Genomic DNA, 20441 nt, shown 5'->3' on the forward strand with positions numbered 1-20441 from the left:
CCCAACTGAACTCCCTGACCTCTGAGCTGCAGTTAGCCTCTGTGCTGCCACGTCCTGCTGGGAGTGTTCTGCTTTGTATGATCCAATAGTACCTGAGCCACGGAGGGGGAGACGCTGTCTTGGTAGTTGAGTCACTTGGACATTGCCTTGGGATGTGGGAAACAGGTTCAAGTCTCTGCGCCAGTGTGTACTCTGAGTGGAGTGGTTCATGCTGGGGAGAATGCACCTGCAAAAACTTTCTCAATAGCAGTTTCATTAAAAAAGCGTGTTCTTACAGCAGGTAGAAATTCCCGCCAGCTGCGGAGATCTCGGGAGACCTCCTGTTTTTACTGCTCTGTCCTGTGCTTACCAGGGTTTGCAGAGAAGTCCGTTCTGTTTTTAAGGTAGACAAGCAGAAAGAAAAGCGCTGCAGCAGCGAGGGGATATGATATATTTCCCTTTGTGGGGGAAGTATATTTTAAGTTATAATGTTTAGGGAAGTAGGTTTAAACAGCCTGGCTCAGAGTTCATTCAAAAACCTCTTTGTGTCTCAACTGCTTGTAAATGCTAAAAAAAAAAAGGGTGGGGGACACAGGGACAGCTATAATGTGACTTTATATATATGTATATATATAAAATAAAACAATAAAGGTGATAGAGACGGATCCTGACTTTTTACAGCAAAAGAGTAGTGACATTACATCCTTTTGTATATTTAGTCAGCGGGATTGAAGAAGCTCATGGAGCGAATTGGTGGAGTTGAGGTAGGAAGTGATCTAAAAGCTATGTTTTAAAAAGGGTTTTGGCAGGGTTGGTGAAAGGAAGCACTCCAGCTTTTCTGTCAACCTTTGTTTTCCAGGCTAAACATACTTCTTTTCGTGTTGCTCAGGCTGACCTCTTCCTTGCAGATTAGCTTTGCCCCTTCACCTTTGTCCTCTCTGGGTGCTCCTTTTGCTTTCTTTACGGGAGATTCCTTGTTTTTATTCTTTTCTTTGACAGCTTTTTTTTTTGGTGTGCTTTTATTTTATTAAACTGGTTCAGTTTTGTACAATGCATTTAGAGCAGCACCAGAGGCTGCCTCCATTTCTCATTAAATTTTGTATGAAGCTTCAGAGTACTGCATGGAGGAAATGAAGTATTCCTGACATTTAAGAACATGTCAGGTATTTTCTTAGGAAATTGTATTTGAATGAAACCTGGTGCCTTTTCAGATATTCCTAGAAGCAAGCCTCGGCTCATTTGTAATCTCTCGAAACCGTGCTCTGAGAAAATGAAAGAGGGAAGTATTTCTACAATTTAGATATGTTACAGGAGCTCTTTAAAGACATTGAGATACAGAGGGGGAGATGTTGGGGGATGGGAAGCACTATATCACTCTGTTCAGCAGCTCTCCTCTAGATAAGATTGTACCACTCCTTAAGAGAATCCCATTGTGTTTTCCCAAACTGGTAGGACTGGAACTGCAACAGCTGGGACTTCTGTGACAGTAATGTGTTTCAAATACAAGGCAGCTGGGTAAAACCCAAAACTGTAGGTCTCTGTCCATGGTATAGAAAGCGAACATAATAGTTAAGAGAAATGAGGTTGTCTTCAGTGCATTCCTTGTTCAGAAGAGTCTTGCAAATCTCTCTTATGTTGGTGGAATGTAAGCATTTTTTGGAGGTGATTCACTGGGAGGCGGGTGTAGGGGGTGGACATGCTCTGCATAAACGTAGTTTAAACATTGCTGTTTTCCCTTAAAGGGAATTATCTCTCCGCATTCTAACTAAACAATGCAAAACTCTGTACATTAAACAGCTGTAGGATAGCCGGTGTATGGGTTGGCAGTCCATGGAGGCTGTTTAAAAAAGAGGTGTTGGTTTTCCTTAAGAACTTATGTGGATTTACAGTTATAGGGGGTAAGGCCTGGCTGGTGGAAGCTGTGAATGTAGACTGAAGTGCATATTCCAACGCACATGCCCGTGTGTGCACAAGCATTCAACCCTCAGAGAGTATCGGTTGCATGTTTGGAGCTGGTATTAGTTACATTACTGTTATTTTCATTAATTCACACATAATCCAGATAAAGATTTGAAAACTATATTGGTCTTGAAAAATATCACTTAAAAATAACATCCACATAAACCTTCAGTGATACTTTACCTTGCTGAATGTAATGGGTTTTGCAGGGATGTGACATCATGAAAGTCTGGATAAAACATTGTGGGCTCTATTTCACAGCCCCTGTGTGTAGCAATATTGTTATATGTGATGCTGCTCTTCCTGAGGGATTCACACTGTGGCTGCTTGCTTAGCAGTTGGTAAAGAAAAACTCTAAACTATATGTAGGGAAAAAACTTCTTGTTTACTGAATTTTTTGAAAGAGCAGCCCAGTAAATAAATGTAAGCAAGCTTTGAAAAGCAGGGGAAGAAGGCTTTATATTGGGTTACTGTGCCTCTCGGAATTAATAACGTGGAAATGCTTCACAGTGAAAAGAGGGTTTGACAAGTTTACATACATGAGAGTGATGCTTTCACATTTTAGTCTTGTGTTTCCAAGACTGCTGTTTTCTGAAATAGCGTGGCAGTTACTGAAGGCTATTTCACAGCTACTTTCTACCGAAACGCGTATTTCATTCCAAGAAGTGGTCTGCTTTGCTGCCATTGCATTGTCACACGTGTCGAGGCTGTCTGGGTGCATCGCAGTGTGGGGCAAGGATTTTGTAGGCTTCCATACCACCATGTAGATAGGGAAGGTGGTCCATGTTTTATTTTATTTTCTCCTTCAAAAAGGGAATCTTGTTTTGCACAGGCAGGTGTTGCAGATGTAGCAGCACAAACTTGAGATGAAAAATGCTGTCTTCTGGGTGCTTGCAGTCATCGCTCGAGCTGACTGCACGGTGTGCTGGGCTCTGGCTGGGCAAGCTGATTCGGATCTCATCTGGCTCCCAGCTGGTCAGTGTTCTCCTGGGTGTAGCCATTGCCCCAGCCCTGGCCCGGGAGAGTGCCAAGCTGAGCAGCTCCCATTACTGAGGTGAACTTACAGGGTTTCGTAACATGCCTCTTGCCCGAAAGGCCATAAACGTACAGGTCTGCAGCAAAACCAGCAGCTGAAAGGAGCCCTCATCTCCAAAGGCTGCTTTCTGCAAGGCTTGCCAAGGCCCTACCTGGGCAGGCACCCCTCTTGGGCAGGGAGAGCTTTATTTTGTATTAGGTAATGGACCATGTTAGATTTAGTGGGACCTGGAGTCAACAAACTGGAAATAAAATCATGTCACTGAGCCTGAGTTCACTGGGGTTGACCAAGGTGTCTTGAGACATCTTATTTAATAGCTGTAATCTGAGTAACATGGAAAGATTAAATAACAATAAGGGCCTGCTTGCTTGTGGGTTTTTAACATGCTGCCGAAAACCCAGACATATTTAAAAAGGATGCTGCAGTTAGTTGGTTGGGAACTTTCCAGTAAGCTGTTCCTTGAATGGAAAATGCTGATTTAACAGGAAGCTTTCACAGCTACTATCTGTCTCGATGCAGCTATTTTTTGGGGAAAGTTTTGTAAGGTTCCAAATGAAATTTCTGCTTAAAACTTACAAAGTGGGGAGAGAATTATTAGAACAGCTCGATTAGAGCTTTTTGCCTGATGCAGACCAGGGGCTTGAACTTTGGTCTCCCACATCCCATCTGTCTCCTCTTGAATTTTTGAAAGGTTTGCTCTGCTTTGGAACACAACCAAGTGTCGAAATCTCAAAAAAATAAAAGCAAAATGGAATTCTTGTTTTCTAGCCAGACAAGAAATTTAGACTTTGTGGTATTTATTTTACAATAGACTCCAGAAATACTTAAGCCAGTTAAATTTTAAAATGACTGCGCATAAAAACACTCCTCTTGAATATGATACTTGGGAGTTTTGTAAGGGGATATAGCACAAGGGCTTGAGGAGTTTGGTAAAGTGTGGCAAAGATGAGTAAAGCTGTGTACTGTGGACGCAGGGCAGGGAGTTGGAGTGGTACAGTTTACTCTTATTGTACACACCTGTGCTCTGTGGGTGTGTAAAATAATTGCAAGTCACACTTTGCTGTAATCCTGGGTGTGGACTATAACGTAGCCTAAATTACAGGGAAATTAATTAGTTTGGGGTCTCATTATTTTCAGAGGATGCATTTTAAAAGTTGCTTCTAACTGCTTCTTGTTTTCTGCGCCAGTTCTTGTAGCTTTTACAGAGAAATTTTTATTTGAAGAGGTTTCTTTCACAGAATCACAGAAGGCTCAGGGTTGGAAGGGACCCCTGGATGGAGGTCACCTAGTCCAACCCCCTGCTAAAGCAGCTTCACCTAGGGCGGGTTGTACAGGATCGCATCCAGGCAGGTTTTGAAGTTTTTCCTCATACTCAGATGGAACTTCCTGTCTTTCAGTTGGTGCCCATTGCCCCTTGTCCTGTCGCTGGGCACCACTGAAAGAGCCCAGCCCCATCCTCCTGACACGGAGCCTTAAGGTATTTGTAGACATTTGAGAAGATCCCTTCTCAGTCTGCTCTTCTCCAGGCTGAACAGGCCCAGCTCTCTCAGCCTTTCCTCTAAGGGGGATGCTCCAGTCCCCTCACCGTCTTCGTAGCCCTCCGCTGGACCCCCTCCAGTAGTGCCCTGTCTCTCTTGAACCGGGGAGGCCAGAACTGGACGCAGCACTCCAGATGCAGCCTAACCAGGGCAGAGTAGGAGGGGAGGATCCCCTCCCTCGACCTGCTGGCCACGTTCTTCCTCACGAACCCCAGTACCCCGTTGGCCTTCTTGGCCACCAGGGCACACTGCTGGCTCATGGGCGGCTTGCTGCCCACCAGGACTCCCAGGTCCTCTGCAGAGCTGCCTTCCAGCAGGTCAACCCCCTGGCCTGTACTGGTGCGTGGGGCGTTTCCTCCCTGGGTGCAGGACCTTACATTTGCCTTTGCTGAACTTCATTATGTTCCTCTCTGCCCAACTCTGCAGCCTGTCTGGGTCTGGCTGGATGGCAGCGCAGCCTTTGGGTGTATCAGCCGCTCCTCCCAGTTTTGCATCATCAGCAAACTTGCTGAGAGTACCTGCTGTCTCCTCATCCAGGTCATTTCCTTCCCCTGTGTATGAGGACCCATCCTCATAGGAGGGGACACTGGCCAGCTAACAAGGAAATCTGAAAATACTGCCTAAGTGCTGTCCAGTCATGCAACAAACTGGGGACTAAATCAGGATACTGGGTTTTAGGTTTCTAAGCAAACAAAATTAATATTTTTTTCCTGGATTGTAAAGCATCTTAAGTAGGCAAAACTGCAAAGAAAAATCAGATCCCCAAGTGTACGTACCTCTCATTTTTATTATGTTTAAAGATCCTTGTGGATGTGGTGTTTTGGGGAAACATGACAAATCAGTACTACTTATTTTTCCTGATCCTAAAACCTATTTGATACAGTACTGTGGTGCAGCAGGTGAGGAGGTTAAACACAAGGTAATGTCAGGCAACACTGGGCAACAGGTTTCTCTGACCGCATTGATACACTGTGCACGGAGCTGTGTGTCTGCATCTGAGCATTTGCACTAAACTGATTTGCACCAATAACCAGACAGGATTTACACTTGTAATTTAGCCGTAGATAAAAACCCCTTTTAAATAGCAGTCTGCAGCTGCTGAAAAGATGATCTTATACTTTGTTGGTGTTTTGTTTTGTTTAGTTTTGTTTTCTTTCCCCCTGTGTGTAGCAGATAACCCAGGGCCAACTTTCTGGTTGCACGTGGTTACAGTAACCGCTCCCTGGGTGAGCAGTGGTGTGTTAGGTGCGGTGTTACTGGGTTGTCGGCCATGGGTACAAGCGTCTGTGCGGTGCATGGGGGCCTGGTGGGAGAAGTGGCGGCAGCGCTGTGAGCCCGCCACCCCTTATTCCGTCGGGGTGAACGTGCTGAGCAGGTGGCGATGCAGGGAAACAACCCAACCGCGCTTTGTGCTTTTGTGGTGGCCCGTTGGCAGCGGCAGGGGTTTGCAGCAGGTACCCTGCTGGGCGCCGCACGAAGACAGAGCCCGGCCCCGCTGCGGGGCCGTGCGGATCGCAGGCGGCGGGTGGGCAGGGGCCGTGCGGGCCCCTCAGCTGGTGAGCCCGGCGGGCGCTGGGCCCCCCGCCCCGGGCGGCGCTGCTGGCGGGGCTGGTGGCTCCCGCTGCGGGTCCCTTCTGCGAGCGGACCCCCCGCCCGCCGGGGGAGCGCCCCCGCCTCCGCCCGACGCGTCGCCGCCCGGTGCCCGCCCGCGTGGGCACCTGCGTGGGCACAGGCGCGCGCACACGTGCGTGCCGGTGCTGCGCAGGCGCGCGGCTGGGCGCGCGCATGGGGGCACGCGTGCGGGTGCGCGGGGGCCGTGTCCTCGCCTGACCCCGCTCGCGGCGGCCCTCGCGAGCCGACGGACCCCGCCACCGCGGCCCCGGTGGGTGCCCTCCCTCGCGCCCCGCCGCCCGCCCGCGCGCGCGCGCGGGGCCGGGGGCGCGCGGCGGCGCGGGCTCCGCCTCCGCCCGCGCGGCGAGTCCGTGCCGGCTCTTGCGGGCGGCCGCTGCGGCGCCCGCACAGGGGACCCTTTGTGTGGGCAGGGCCGGCGCGAGCGCGGGAGGAGGCCGGGGGGGGCGCGCGGGCCGCAGCCGCCCCATTGGCTGGGGCCGGCCCGCGGGTCCTCGTGCCGGAGGCGCGCGCGCCGGGCGGGCGCGCGGCGCGGCGCGGGGAGGCGGGGGCGGGGCACGCGCGGCGGGGCCGCACGAGGCTCGCGCCCGCGACGCCGCCTGGAGGAGGGCGCCGCTGCGGCAGGAAGCAAGATGGCCGCCTCGTGGGCGCCGCTGTGAGGAATGCGGGGCACCAGCGAGGCCGGCTCCAGGGGGCGGCGGGGCCTCTCCCCTCGGCCGTCTCCGGCGTCGCCGCGTGTCGGGGTGGCGGCGGCGGGGCCGCGTAGGGCCTCCGCCAGCCCTCTCAAGTGCCGCATGTAAAGCACGCTGGGTATTTCAGAAATATTGCAGTTTGAGAATAAAATCGGAGGTGTCTGCCTTTGTGACCACAACTTATTCTGCAATTTGATGTTTTTTTAGGTTCTAACTGAAAACAAAAGGCCTCAGAGGAGGAAGCAAAGAGTTTTAAAGGTAACCGATGATGGCTTTAATATTTATCCTCTCCCGTTTTAAGTGGCATTTTCTTGTCATGCAGACTAGGAAGCCAAAGGGTTAACTTCTGGGAAGCGGCGCTGGCGCTTTCCAGCTCTTCAGGAGATTAGCTAATTTTAAAAGTGTAGAACATGTTCTTTCCCACCACCCCCCTCCCCCTTTTTTCCGGCATGTTTTATACATATTTGAATCTTTCCACACAAGTCTGCAGACCAAAAGTTTGCTTTCCACTGCACTGAGGAGCCAGTCACTTTAATTTCCTCTGTTCCTAGTTTCTTACATCCAGAGGTAACAGCTGAATGTTGGTGGGGCTCTTTAGTATGCAGATTTTGTGGCGTCTTAAATTTAACATGAGAAGTCAATGTTATAATGCAAACCAAATTAACAAAAGTGGAAATTTTATGCTGACGTTGCTGTAGTTTTGATTTATTTTTTTCTTTAAACTTTGGAACACCTCAAGTGAAACTGAAAATTCTGTAAACTTACAACAGCCTTCGGTTTCACGTGGTAACACGTTTCTTCAAGATTTTTAAGATGGCTATCTTCCATGATAACAAAAGATCGGTGTTTCGCATGGTGGAAATGTTTTAGTTTTTATAACAAAATATCAACTTGCTACACTCATGGCTAACGTTCTTTTAAAAATGTAACAGGTGGCAGCTCATCAGTATTGTATCTTTCAGTTAGTCTTTATAGAGTATTTTGAATAGAAGTAAGTCATTAATTCCGTTGTTGCAAACTAACGTGTTGGAGGATGGATGGTTCAAGTAAGATGGATGGTACATGTAGGACAAAGCTAAGGAAAATGAGAAAATGCTTATGTTTGTGTGTGTATATGTATATGTTGTTAAACTTACTTGTAGAGCTGTTCTTTTATACCAGCTAGATATAATAAAAAAAGTAATGTAAGATAGTTTAGTATTGTTTCAGTGCCTTAAAATTTCAGAAGTTATTTGACATAGTGGGTTTGATAAATGCTGAATGTAGTGTAATTTTATTTGAAAACATCCCCGTTTCTAATCAGTTTCGTTGTCACTGTTACACGTTACAGAAAGTTGCTTAAAGGAGTTATGCTTTTGTGAGACAAAGCAAAGTTAAGATTAAGCTAGGAGCAAATAACCTTATTTGACTTGAAAGTATGTCCAGCCTCAAGGGGGTGTCTGTCTTTTCACATGGGAGTAGTTCTGCAAACCACCTCCCTGTATGATAGCAGTAATTGTGGTTGTACAGCACTAGTAAGTACTTTCCCCCCTTGTATTAAATAAACTCATCCATTAAAAAATTAACATTTTTCAGTAAGTCATGGATATGCTTTTAATTATTAATTTTAGTTACGGTTGCTCTTGTAACTTAATGCATAGGTGTCGTTAAAACTTCAGCATTTGTTCGTTCTGTGTTTTGTGTGGTTAGGTTGATAGTAGTGTGCAAAATAAGGACTGTTTGTAAATGAGTCGTTCAGCTTTGTTATGTGTAATTGGTGTGACACCTGTTCTGTCAAGGTGTGAACATATTTTTTTTTAATTGGTTATAGGAGGATATGTTGTATTAGGTGACTGTCTACAGTAGGGATTCGTAGTGGGTCTTCAGATTTTTCTCTTTGAGTTCATTTTGCCACTCTTCCTGATTTGATGGCAGAGCAGGTTGCTATGTAATATGATGCTGTCATTCCTCGCCTTTCCAAAAAGCCTTCTGAAGAGTTTTTTCCTTGGCTCTTAAATGGAAAGGCTTGTCTGTTTCTGTGTGTGTGTAGAATCCTACGTTAGTCATCGGACTTGCTTTTATTTCTGCTCTGACTTTCATTTGCTGAATTGATTCTTCAGTGTGTTCTCTTTGGTTTTAGGGGCTGTTCTTTGTGTTTTTCTAGTACTTGTCCTTGTTTTGTGGTGCTGAAGTGTATTTTGTATGAATTTGTTCACTTGCATCCACCAAGTACGGCATGGTACCCCTGAAGGCATCATGGAATGTCTAGATTGGGGTTGAGGGGATTTTACATTTGTTTTTGGAGGGGAGGATGGAGGTTGGTCATCTCAAGTTATGTTGCAGCTCTGCCAGCTGCAGTAAACTTAGGAAAAGCTGTATAATTTGCAGACTTCTTTATAAGGGCATTTTTAGAAATATGACATTCTGGTATATGACTCTCTAGCCTGGCTTCTGTTACTGGTGGGACTGCCATGTAAAGTGGTATTGTCATATCTGTTGAATCGTAACTTCAACATTTGATTTAATGATTCCTAGTAATTGAGGGCATCTGACCAGTGATGCTTTCAAAATTTTAACAGAATATTTCTTTTTTGATTTCTTTGTGTTTTCTTCAAATGGTATTGTACACTTTCTTGAAGGAGGTTGTGTAGTATTTTCTTCCAATAACACGTGGAGTTAGTATTTTTCTAATCCTCCTAAGTTTTTATAGATGCACGTTTATTTACTTGGAAGGCTAGTGCTCTTTCTAATTGTGCTTCTTAGGGACCAACATATTTACAAATTCTTCTCTGGAGGGTGAAAATAAGCAATGTGTTCCTGTTGGAAACAGATTGGACAGGAAGAAACATGAAGACAAAGTGATACATGCTACTATACTGTACCTTTTGTTTACTATTTACCATTTTCAACACCTGTGGTTTAATGCTCCTTTCTGGTTATTGGTTTAGAAAATTATTCTATACCATAAATACTGTATTAGGTTCTGCATGTTTATTTTGAAAGAACATCTGAAATATTAATCACTTCTAGTGAGCAAATGCTCATTGAAGAAAGCATCTTTACGAGTTTATAGTGACGGATACTAAGGAAGGAATATACTCATGGTTTTTCTTACGGTTTATATTGTGTTTCCCCCAGTTAAGTAGACACTTCTTTAGTTTTATACCTGATAATGGAAAGTCTATATAGAAGGAATTAATACTTAAAAATTAATTCACCTGCATTTCGAAAGGCATATTATACACCCTGCTTCACTTACTACTACCATTTTCCTTTTAACCACTTAGCAGCATTCTCACTCAATTTGAGCAGCGCAATGCACCTCTCCTTAGCAGTCATTTGCAAGTTGATTGACAGAGAGTTCAAAAGAATGGGACAGTTGAACATGGCATCATGTTTTCAGGGAAATCTACACTTACCAAGTATAGACAGCAGTGGCACTAGTAAGGTAATCTCACACAGATCAAGATACAGCTGATGAAGTAGTACAGTCTGTGGTCTTTCTACTAGGTTCTGTGGAGCCAAGGCTACCATTTGGATGGCTGCAGATGTTTGCTGTGTTGATGGAGATTTTTTTTTAAACAAAAACAAAGGGAAGAAACTGTGGGAGAGACTCAGAATAATATATGCAGCGCTAAGTGACTATTATAACTGCATGCACATTCTTTGTTCTCTGACTGATTCTGTTTGCGTGTTTATGCATAAACACTATAATGGTAATCGTGTGCGCCAGAAAAGTGCGAATGATGCCTGCTAAGCACTGTAAAATCCGTTTGGTTTAAGCCAAGCCAAAAGCCAGAGATGACTCAGTATCTAGAGCTTTTCGTTTGTTTATATAAAAATCATATTAGGAACCAGCAAAAGTTTCATTTCCATCAAAGCTACAAACACATACTTGAGCACTCTCTTATTTTTTCTCCTCCACATGTACAAAGCATAGTTTTTCTTATCAAAAACAACTTTAAAATACAAAGTTGGTTTGGCAGACCTGCTGTTGCCCTTTTTATGATGCAGGGTTTTTTGTGAGGCTCATACAAAAGTTAAGGAAAGTAACTGTTAATGTTCATGATAATGCTTTGAGTGAGCATAAATTGAACTGATTTTAAACATTTATTCTAAATTATGGTATAGTTTTAGTGCATATCTGCTAGAGTATTTAGCTGGAAGAAATTTAATTTTATTACTTTTTTTCCCCTTTAAAATAAGATATGAGCAAGTCAGTGGATGGAATTGTACTGCAGTGGAATTTTACAGAGGAAGAAAACAGAATGGTGTAGTATGAGTTGGAAAGGATGTTGTCCAGCAAATACTTATCTTATTCTTTCTGTTTTTTTTAAGGGGACATTATCACCTTGGAACATATTCCTTCAGTAAATACTAATTAAAATTGCTTTAAGTACTGGTTGAAAGTGTCTGCCTATTTCTTATGTGCATCTTCTCTCCTTTTTATTGGTAGGGAGAGCATACTTCAGTGGCCCACACGAATTAGTTAATTTTTATTTTTAAAATAAGTAAGTACCTTAGCTCTAAACTTAATTTAAAACAGTCTCGGTATCATTTGTGAAAGAAATGTTCTAATTTTGCTGGTTTTCAAGCTGGATGTGCTTGTTTGAATGGGCTTTTTTTTTTTTTTCCTCTTGATAGGCTCATGCACCTCATGATGTGAGCAGGCATGATTATGGTTGTAATTTAATAGCACACTTGCACATGCAGCCTTTCCAGCATTTCAGGTGAATGCACTCGTGAGCATATGAAGAAGCACTTCCATATTTTGTTTGTACAGCACTGCTAAGACTACTCATGTATGTAGACATTTCGTGAATGGAGTCCTGACAAAGAAGGCCTTTGTAAGTGGTCTGTAAATTATTAATCTTACTCTAGTAATTTTCTAATCCTTAATTGTTCCAGCCAGTTTCTGGGGGGAGGTCGAAGCTTGTCCCTTGTGGACTTTTTCCTGTGGTGCAGAACGAGCTGGACAGGATGCAGAGATGCTCTCCTTCCCTTGCTGCCCCCCTCCGCTGCTCCCTCTGCCATCCACCTCCTTGTCAGGACTGATTGCTCCGCTGCCCTGCTACTCTTTGTCCCCACAACCCAAGTCCTCAGAATGCTGAGGGAAGAAAGGGACACTGTCCTTTGAGAGGAGGCAGGGAGGAGTAAGGTTTTGTGTTTTAACTCATTTGTTGCTGTAGCGGAGCAGTTGTGAGGATAGTGTGACTTCTCAGGAATGGTGGAGGCAGAGGCACAGTGTGGCTGGCAAGTGGTGAGTCAGGCCAGGCTGACCTAGTGATTACAGTGGTTTTGGAGGGTTTTTACACATTTTGAATCACTACTTATTTGTAGATCTTGACTGTCACTTATGTGTGTTAGTGCAGTGCTGGGTCTTCCACTTTAGTGGGTTCAGAGGCGGAGCTTCTTAAAAAGGTAGAAAGTGTGATTAAAAAAATGTCGTAAAGTAACAGTAACATGGTTTGTGGGAAGAAAGGAAAATGTACCTGTGTAGATGAAGGTCAGTTGAATAGGAACGTTGAAAACATTGTTTAGATGTTCTTAATTAAGTTACAGCATTACAAAATAAATGTTGGTTTCCTATTCCAGATATGTTGTTCTGTTGATGTTATTTGTAGTCACTACTGAATTTTGAGCATTATTGAATACTTGTAGATGCTGTATATAACGCAGGCATTGAAATAATTGAGATGGCTTTGCAAATCCCAGAGATCTGTTGTCAGTTTGCTGTTTGTCTATACGTTTATAGACACTAATACCTAGAAAGTGCTTTGAAAATGGGCGCTAGTTGTTTAGACTCTGATACCATGTTGCTAAGCAAGTCTGTTGTTTTTAGTAACTGATGTAGGAGAAAACAAGTGAGAAATCCCAAACTTTCTTGAGCACAGCAGATTTTCACTTCTGTGACCTGTTTTTTCTTTGTGATGTTACACTAAAATTTTTGTGTTTAGTGTTACTAAATATAGTATTGTATATGTACAGTATGTAGATCTAAATATGTAGAGTATGGCAGATACTACTGCAGCAAACTTTCCCGTTGACATTAGTAGGAGCCTTGCCTATGGAGAGACCAAAAGGTTTAATTCCTACTAAAATAAATTCCTAATTACAGGATTTCATCTGGGAGGTAAGAAGAATCCCTTCATTCTTGTAAAGGTGTTTCCTTTTTAAATGTCAAATAGATGAAACTTAGCCAATATCAAGAAAAAAGGAAACTGGAATTACATGTAGGGAAATAACAGTAGTCACTTGTCATTAACTTACGTAAAATTAGTATGTAGAATATATTTGGCTGTCCTTGTCGTCCTAATAGCTTTAATATTAAGCCTTTTAGGATATTAGTATTATTCAAGGCTGACTTAAAATAGAGTGGTTTGTGTCTTGATGCTTGACTGTGAATTTCTTTCTTGGTGTTTTGTTGGTGTTGTCTGGTATTGTAATATTATTCATTGATGCTGTGTAATAAAACTGAGCTCTGTTTAATTTTCTTAAAGATTTTGCTGAACTTGTGAGTAACAGGAAAAATTTCTGTGTACTTTATGTAAAGAATGTAAAGCATTTACCTCTGTGACAGATGATCACTGCCTGAATTCTGCAATGCCGACACCACTGTTGCAGTGCTGCTCCAGAACAACGTTGCTATTATTTCAGTATGTGCGTGAAAGTTGGTATTCCTGTACAGAGAAAGTGGAAGTTAGATACAGCGTAAATTCCATTTTGAGCTTTATTTAAAACCATAGTTGTACTAGCTCTGCCTGAGACAGAAGAGAAGCATCGTTTGCCATTTTTTAGGCTTTTTTCATTATGAGAATAACCAAAAAATAGACACAAAATCTGGAATAGTGCTGCAGCTGGGTAGTTTGGTGGCTAAGGGATCAGCATGACTATTTTTCTTTCTTTTATCTGAATTACCATTAGCTGTTCTTCTGACATATTTGTCACCGACTTTTCTATTGCTAAAGAGTATTATTTCTTTTAGTCTTGTGATGTCCCATCCGATTTAAAACCAGGCTAGGGTGTAGCCATAATATAGATTTTTAAATTTGGAGCAAACCTGTGTGTGAACTCATTGCAATGTGTATTTGGGACCTGTGCTGATACTTCAGAGTGAGGGGAAAACAATGCGTGTGTGTGAGGGCTGGCCGGCATTGTTAACTTAAGGTGTTGTATGTCCTTGGCAGATCTGGTCTGAGAGCAGCTACCAGCTTGTAGCAACTTTAAATAATATGATTGGTTGTACAACAGATGGTTAGGCACTTAAATTGGGTTCTAGATTAAGGAGCTACCTATCTTCCTGGTTACGTTATAGGAAGTAGAATGTTTTATTACCTTACCTTAGTGGTTCAGATCCTTTACTGAACTGTAACTGAAGGAAAATAATTAACTTGTATCAGTTTGGTTCACATATGGTAAACCTAGGCAAGATCGTTGTGATCACTTGTTCTTGTGCTGAGAAGTTGGGTTGTAAGACTGTATCAAATTTATTTGGGTTAAGCATTCTTTTAAAAATAGCACAAAGAACTTGAATTTGAAAATTCCCATGGGTGAAGAGTGCATCAAAACACCTAACAAGATGCCTAAAAGATTCTTTACCTTTTTTCTGTCCCTCTGCAAAAATGTGTGCCAGCGTTCAAGGCCCAGACTTCTCTGGCCTTAACTTAAAGTCATTGACTCTTGTTATAGTTTTGTCTGCTACAACAAGGAGTCTTCTGTTATCAGCTCTCTTTTCCACATAGACTTAGCTGCAGTTTGTGGCTTTTCAATTTTCTTTTCCTTTGGTAAATTGCAGAGTGAGTAGAATGAACTTGAGGCTTTCACTTCAAGATGTTCCAATTCTTTGTTGTTCTCATGGTCCTCCAAGCCCTCTCCAGCATATCAATGTCTTGCTTGAATTGGGTATGCCAGAACTGGATGCTTTATCCCACTTTTAGTTATTTATTACTTATTACATATTTATATATAGCAGGTGCAAAAGTGCTAAGTACAGGATAGAAAGTAACCTGTCTTTTCCTAATTATGTTGTTATTTACACATCCAAGAATCTCACTAACCCTTTTGGCCATGAAGTTGCAGCAGGAGTTTCTATAGTTCCTGCATTTTGTAAATATAGTCCCATGTCTCTGTTGCTAGATACACAACTTCACCTTTAGCTGTACTGAACTGTGTGCGTGCAGCTGGCTTGCCAGTTAATTTAGGAAGCGTCATGTCTGATCTTTTAATTATTTGATATTTTTTTATCAGTATCAATTTCACTGTTTTTCCAGATTATTGCTAAAAATGTTATCTATAGCTGTGATGTGTTCCCTGAAGACCCTGTTATGAACACTGCGATGATTCTCCACTTACAGTTAAGGGGCAGGCAGTACTTTCTTAATGCTGTGGTGATGGTTTCATAAATGAGTAGACCGCAAGAGACATCAGCTAGCATGGATAAAATTGGAGACTGAATTTCTTTCATCTCTGCTTTTGAGCTAGAGCACATTAGGGGAAGGTTGTATTAGGGAATACATATTGCTGCTGATTATATCGTTTTTCTTTTGTGGCTTCATTGAGTGCTATATTTTCCAGAGCTGCCAGTGTCTCTTTAGAGTGCTCGATTTCAATGTTGAAGACAAATGATGAGTAATTCAAAACACCAGTAAAAAACAAACCAAACAAAACCCACCAAGCCTGAAGCCTTGTTTGTGTTTCCTTCTGTGGCAGAAAAAATACTGTAATGTTTGGGGTTTTTTTCTTTCTTAACATATCCACTTCTTGGGTGCCTGTGTAGGAGAATGGGGTTTCCTGCACTCTGAATTTTTTTTCTTGCTCCTGTTTGTAGCTTTTACAACCTAGAGCTTCAGAGGTGACAGAAACAATAATTTGAGTTCGTGGCTGAGAGCCACTATTTCCAAGTAGTAATCCAATAGATGCATTTCTCTGGGGCCAGCATTTGAAGCCTTTAGAGCCAGAAGCAGTATCCTGTAGGGTTTTACTTTGTTGGTAAGTGCATCCTTTAGGGTCTGATACTGTAGATCTTCTTTGTAAGTGGTCTCACTGAAGTTGTTACACAACATGGGCAGGAGGACTGTCATAATGGTGTAAGAGAGAAAATGAAGACAACAAGATGTAAAGACTTTAAGGCAATAATGTACTAATTCCTTATGGAAAGACAAGATAAGGAACTTTGCTGGTGGGGAAGCTGCCTGGTGTTTGAAAACCATTGCAAAGAGGATACAGGTGTAGATAAAATGGAGATGAAACTGAGGAGGAGAGAGTTAAGCTGTAGCTTGGAGAATGTTCTTTGCCATTGTGGTTATGGATATAAAAAAAATGCACTATCAACTAGAGCAGACTTTCCAGCTGATCTAAGATCCAGTTTGAAATGGTACCTGCTGTGGTACTGAAGTTGGTGGCTTTGGGTGAATTTTGATATTCAGGGGCATGGGAATTGGGAGTGAGGGGGATCCCTCCAGGAAAGCCTGGATGTCCTGCCCCGGGTCAGGTTGCTTTCTCAGATTTGCAGAATCTCTTGTTCCCTGAGATTCCGTGTAAACCAGCCTGTCTGCTAAAACTTGTCTGTATCATTTTGCCAAGAGTAGAGGTTGTTCCCTTTGATTGCAGTAGCTTCTAAATATTACCTGTCCTGTCCCTCAGTGCCATCTATGAACATTATTCTCTTGAGGAACAAAACATCTTGTATATGAAGGCTGTGTTACATTAATAAAGGGTCCAAATGTGTTTCTTTGCACAAAGACCTATAGAAAATGTGCCTTACCTGAGCCTCTGTAGAAGTGTGCTGTACTAAGAGACTGTTTCATGTCCATGGTTGTTAAAAAAAGTGTGGTGTTAATTGCTTTATGTTTCTGGTGAGAGTCATGGGAATGTGCCCCAGTTTGCAGCTTGGCCCCTACTCAGCTGCTCGCTCTCTGCTGGTAGCCTGCTTGGAAACCCTGCTCGGGCTGCAGCCTTGGGCAGCAACTTACAGCACATTGCTGTTGTCTGCATTATGGTATTCAAACATGAACCAGTGTGGTCCTAAATAGTTTATCCTTAAGTGTATTATTGTGTCTGCATTTATTTTGGAATGCAAAAAAACTTGGCTGTATTTAGAAGGTGGCCTATACCTTCCACAGCTTTCCACCTTACTTTTGTCTCAGTACTAAGCAGTGCATGGCTTTCTACACAGCACTCAGCATAAGCAACTGTTTCTCCACATCTGTGCTGTTTGTTTCCCTATCCCCTCTCCTGTCCATATCTTATCTCCTTATCCTTGTATGTTGGTCCTGTACAGTGCAAGTCTTGCATTCCACTGAACGTCCTGGGGAGCAAACACTAGAAAGTAGGAATAAATTGTATAGGAGTCAATTGCTGCTGGTCAGCTGGCTGGTGCTTTCTTACCTCTTGAAGCAGTGACATCTGACAGTTGGACCATGAGTAAAACAGTCTGTTCAAATGTTAGATGAGGTATGTTTGGGTGTTCTTCCAAACAGTTTTTCTGAAAGAAAACTTCTGTTGTGGTATTTGAGCTCTGAGGAGCTGCCAGCTCTGTGCCAACGTGGAAGGGCATGTGGGGCTGGCTACGTGGCTGCAGACACTGCATCAGGATCCAAACTTACCCATTGTACTGTAATGGAAGAGAGATGCAAAGTGTAAGCACTGCTCACCCTCTTGTCCTTTTATGTTGATGAATGTTGTGACCTTGGAAGAACTGCCTTTCGGTTCATCCTGGTTATTGGCACAAGCTAGGAGGTGCAAGTATTTTTTAATTTGTTGGGTATTGTATTCTCATGGGGACCTGGCTCTCACAGGGAGGGCTAGTTAGGGGGACTTGGCATTGGTGATCATCTAACTTGTCATGACTTGCTCGTAGAGCCATTTTATCAGTACTTGATCAGGTCATCATCTGTTATTTTTGGTTTATGGGAGTAATTGTTTCTGGTTGTGTCCTTTAGTACAATATGTGTTGTTACAACCTGTAGAGGTTTGAAATGAGGCATAAACTGATAGCCTTCTCTCTGTTGTACAGATGATGTGGAAATGTCTTTAGTGTAGCTTTAGTATTGTATTTTGATTGTGAATTGGTGAACTCTGCACTGCCTCAGAGGTATCTTGTGTTAAAGGTTAATATTCTGACCCTTTTCAGAATGGTGAAGTGATTTGCTGTAACTGCCTTTCCATGTGTGCTGGAAGCATTACCTCACAGAGTGAGTTTGTGTTTGTGTGTGTATATCAGAGATAATGTCTGGTTGAAGTTTAATACAGCAATGACTACAGCAGACTGTACTCTGTGGTTCCTGTCCTAATAGCACTAACTACTGCAGACAGAGTCTGAGCTTGAGCATGACTTATTAGTGGTTTATGTTTCCAGATAGAGTAGTGCTCTCCTTAATGAGGAAGAGGGGAAATTACTTTTATTGATCTGGTTTACTCTTCAGCTTTTCATTACACTTGTGTAAAAGATTTAGAATTCAATCGGATCAGACTTACGTGCTTAACTTCCATGAATTTTGAGACTGTTGCTTGGAATTGTGGTATCTTTGTCTGTAGTTTTCACTACAGTTTTTTTTGAGTCCTGATGCAGAACTTGAAGATAGATTGCTCCTAGGTTATTTAGCTGCGAAAGGTTTCTGCTGAGCTATTGCTTTTGGTCTGCCAGGCTTACATTGAGGAGAGGAATCAAATGGGCTCTGCCCCTGGTAGTTTGCCTGCATTTCTTTTTATATTGGGAGACAATAACTTCACATGGGAAGTCTGGTAAGAGAGGAAAGAAAAAGGTATTTTTTAGGATTCGTTGCAGTTCAGTAACAAGAGAAAAAAGCAACATAGTGCTCACAAGGAAGAGAGTATGATTTTTAAAAAAAAATCCAGTTCCATGATAATATTTATTCTTTGTGTGGAAAAATATGAACCAAATCATGCCAATGATATGATTCATCTGGTTCTTTTTTCTTTCTCATTGCATGTGGGCAGCTTTCAGTAATGTTAGTGGAAATTATGATGTATGAGGAATAATTTTATTTAAAAAGTAATCCCACTTTACTGCTGGAATCATTGGGGTCTTACGGGGACACAGCACTGCACCTGTGCACTACTAGCAGATTAGGGAATATTCTGAGTATTTTTGAGCATAGCAGTGCTTTTTGATCAGATGAAAGTATTTTATTGAGGAACAATACAGTTGAGAGAAGTGTGATGACATTTTTGCACTTCTAGTGCTGTCAGTGGACTCTGTGTCAGTCTAATCTCAGCTGATCATGGATGAACCCTCCTCCTTTCCCTCATCTTTCATTGCTCTCAATTTACCAGACTTAGATTTTTTTTTTTACTTTTTTGTTAATGTAGTGAGTGATACCCTCTAAAAATGAAGGTAATACAAAAACACGTGTTGTGTTGAAAATGTATAAATGCTGGGGAATTATTTTAATCTGTTTGCTTCTATCTCATCAGCCTCCTAATTATCTAATTAAATTACTGATAACACTTTTACATGGTGGGGACAAATTTTGGACTGATGGAGATCTTAGATATACTTTTGCTGAAGAAAACCCCAGCAATTTCATATCCCTAGTTCTTTCTGAAGTTAACGTAACTGAAATTCAGCTTTTGCACAAATACAGAATTGTGGGTTTTTACTTTTCCGTGGTGGACCCTTAAAACATTTTCTGGTATGGTTGCAGAGGCCTATGTAATGCATTTACCCCTGCTAACAATAAAGCTGCTTAACCACTTTTGTGGAGCTCTTAGAAATTGCTCAGTGATCCCCTGGGTCTGTGCATCATTGATTGAAAATCATCAGGATCCAGAGGAGTTCAGGCTGGTAGACCGTTAGTCAGCATCTCTGTGTAATGAAGAAGCATTATATAAGGTGTCCTTACTGTAATTTTCATAGCTTTGACTTAGCTGCATAGGTGCTGGACATGTTTTTACATACCATTTCCATGAGGATTTAAGATGCCTGTCATAATATCTAGGGTATGCTATGGATTCCCAGTTTTAAGTTTTTTATCAGTTGGGAATCAGTTGTGAGGTGAACACTGGGCTCCAGATGGAGCTGGGTCCATATGCCTTGTTTTGCCTGGAGGTTCCTGGCAATTCCATCTTGATAGTTATGATTAATCATAAATCTACTTTGCATTTGTTATTTTCTCAGAGAAGTCCATGCACTTTAGTTGGTATTGCCACAAAACCATGTCTGATTTAACTGAATGCTTTATATTAAACTGAACTGCTAAGAAGTACTGTGTTGAGTTATGATTAATTAACCAGTTGTGTTGCATACATCTGATTTGAAAAGCAGTACTGGTTTTCTTGTTAAATAGGGCTTAAGGCTACAGGTTATTTAAATAATTATTAGATGTTACAATAATATTAAGTACCAGCACTGTTTATTGTGACTGAAAATTTTTAAAAAGACAATTTAATATAAATATATAATAAATATAACATAATAAAAATTATTACTTTTTCCTTTGCTGTCTCTGTTTGAATTCCTGCCTTGTTTTTTAAACTTGAATTGCGTAACTCCTTACTTCATAATACTATCTTAAGGCCCATATACTTATTATTTCTAGGACACAATATTCTGACTCTACTGCTTCAACCACACAATTGTATAACACCAGTGAAGATAAAGAATATATT

General features: G+C 42.2%; 1 protein-coding gene across 6 annotated transcripts in view; it reads left to right on the forward strand.

Annotated features, from left to right (window-relative positions):
• TET1 (tet methylcytosine dioxygenase 1) overlaps positions 1-20441 on the forward strand; it is an 80350-nt gene that overhangs the window by 11807 nt on the left and 48102 nt on the right. For 4 of the 6 annotated variants that reach the window (XM_037401021.1, XM_037401023.1, XM_037401025.1 and 1 more), the window contains exon 3: positions 7041-7091. The exons of the other annotated variants lie outside the window; for them this stretch is intronic. In XM_037401021.1, coding sequence (XP_037256918.1) covers positions 7041-7091 — 51 coding nt within the window. The remainder of the gene's footprint in view (positions 1-7040; positions 7092-20441) is intronic. 6 annotated transcript variants of the gene reach the window in all.

This window comes from Falco rusticolus, chromosome 9 (assembly GCF_015220075.1).
Source record: "Falco rusticolus isolate bFalRus1 chromosome 9, bFalRus1.pri, whole genome shotgun sequence".
NCBI classification, from domain to species: Eukaryota; Metazoa; Chordata; class Aves; order Falconiformes; family Falconidae; genus Falco; species Falco rusticolus.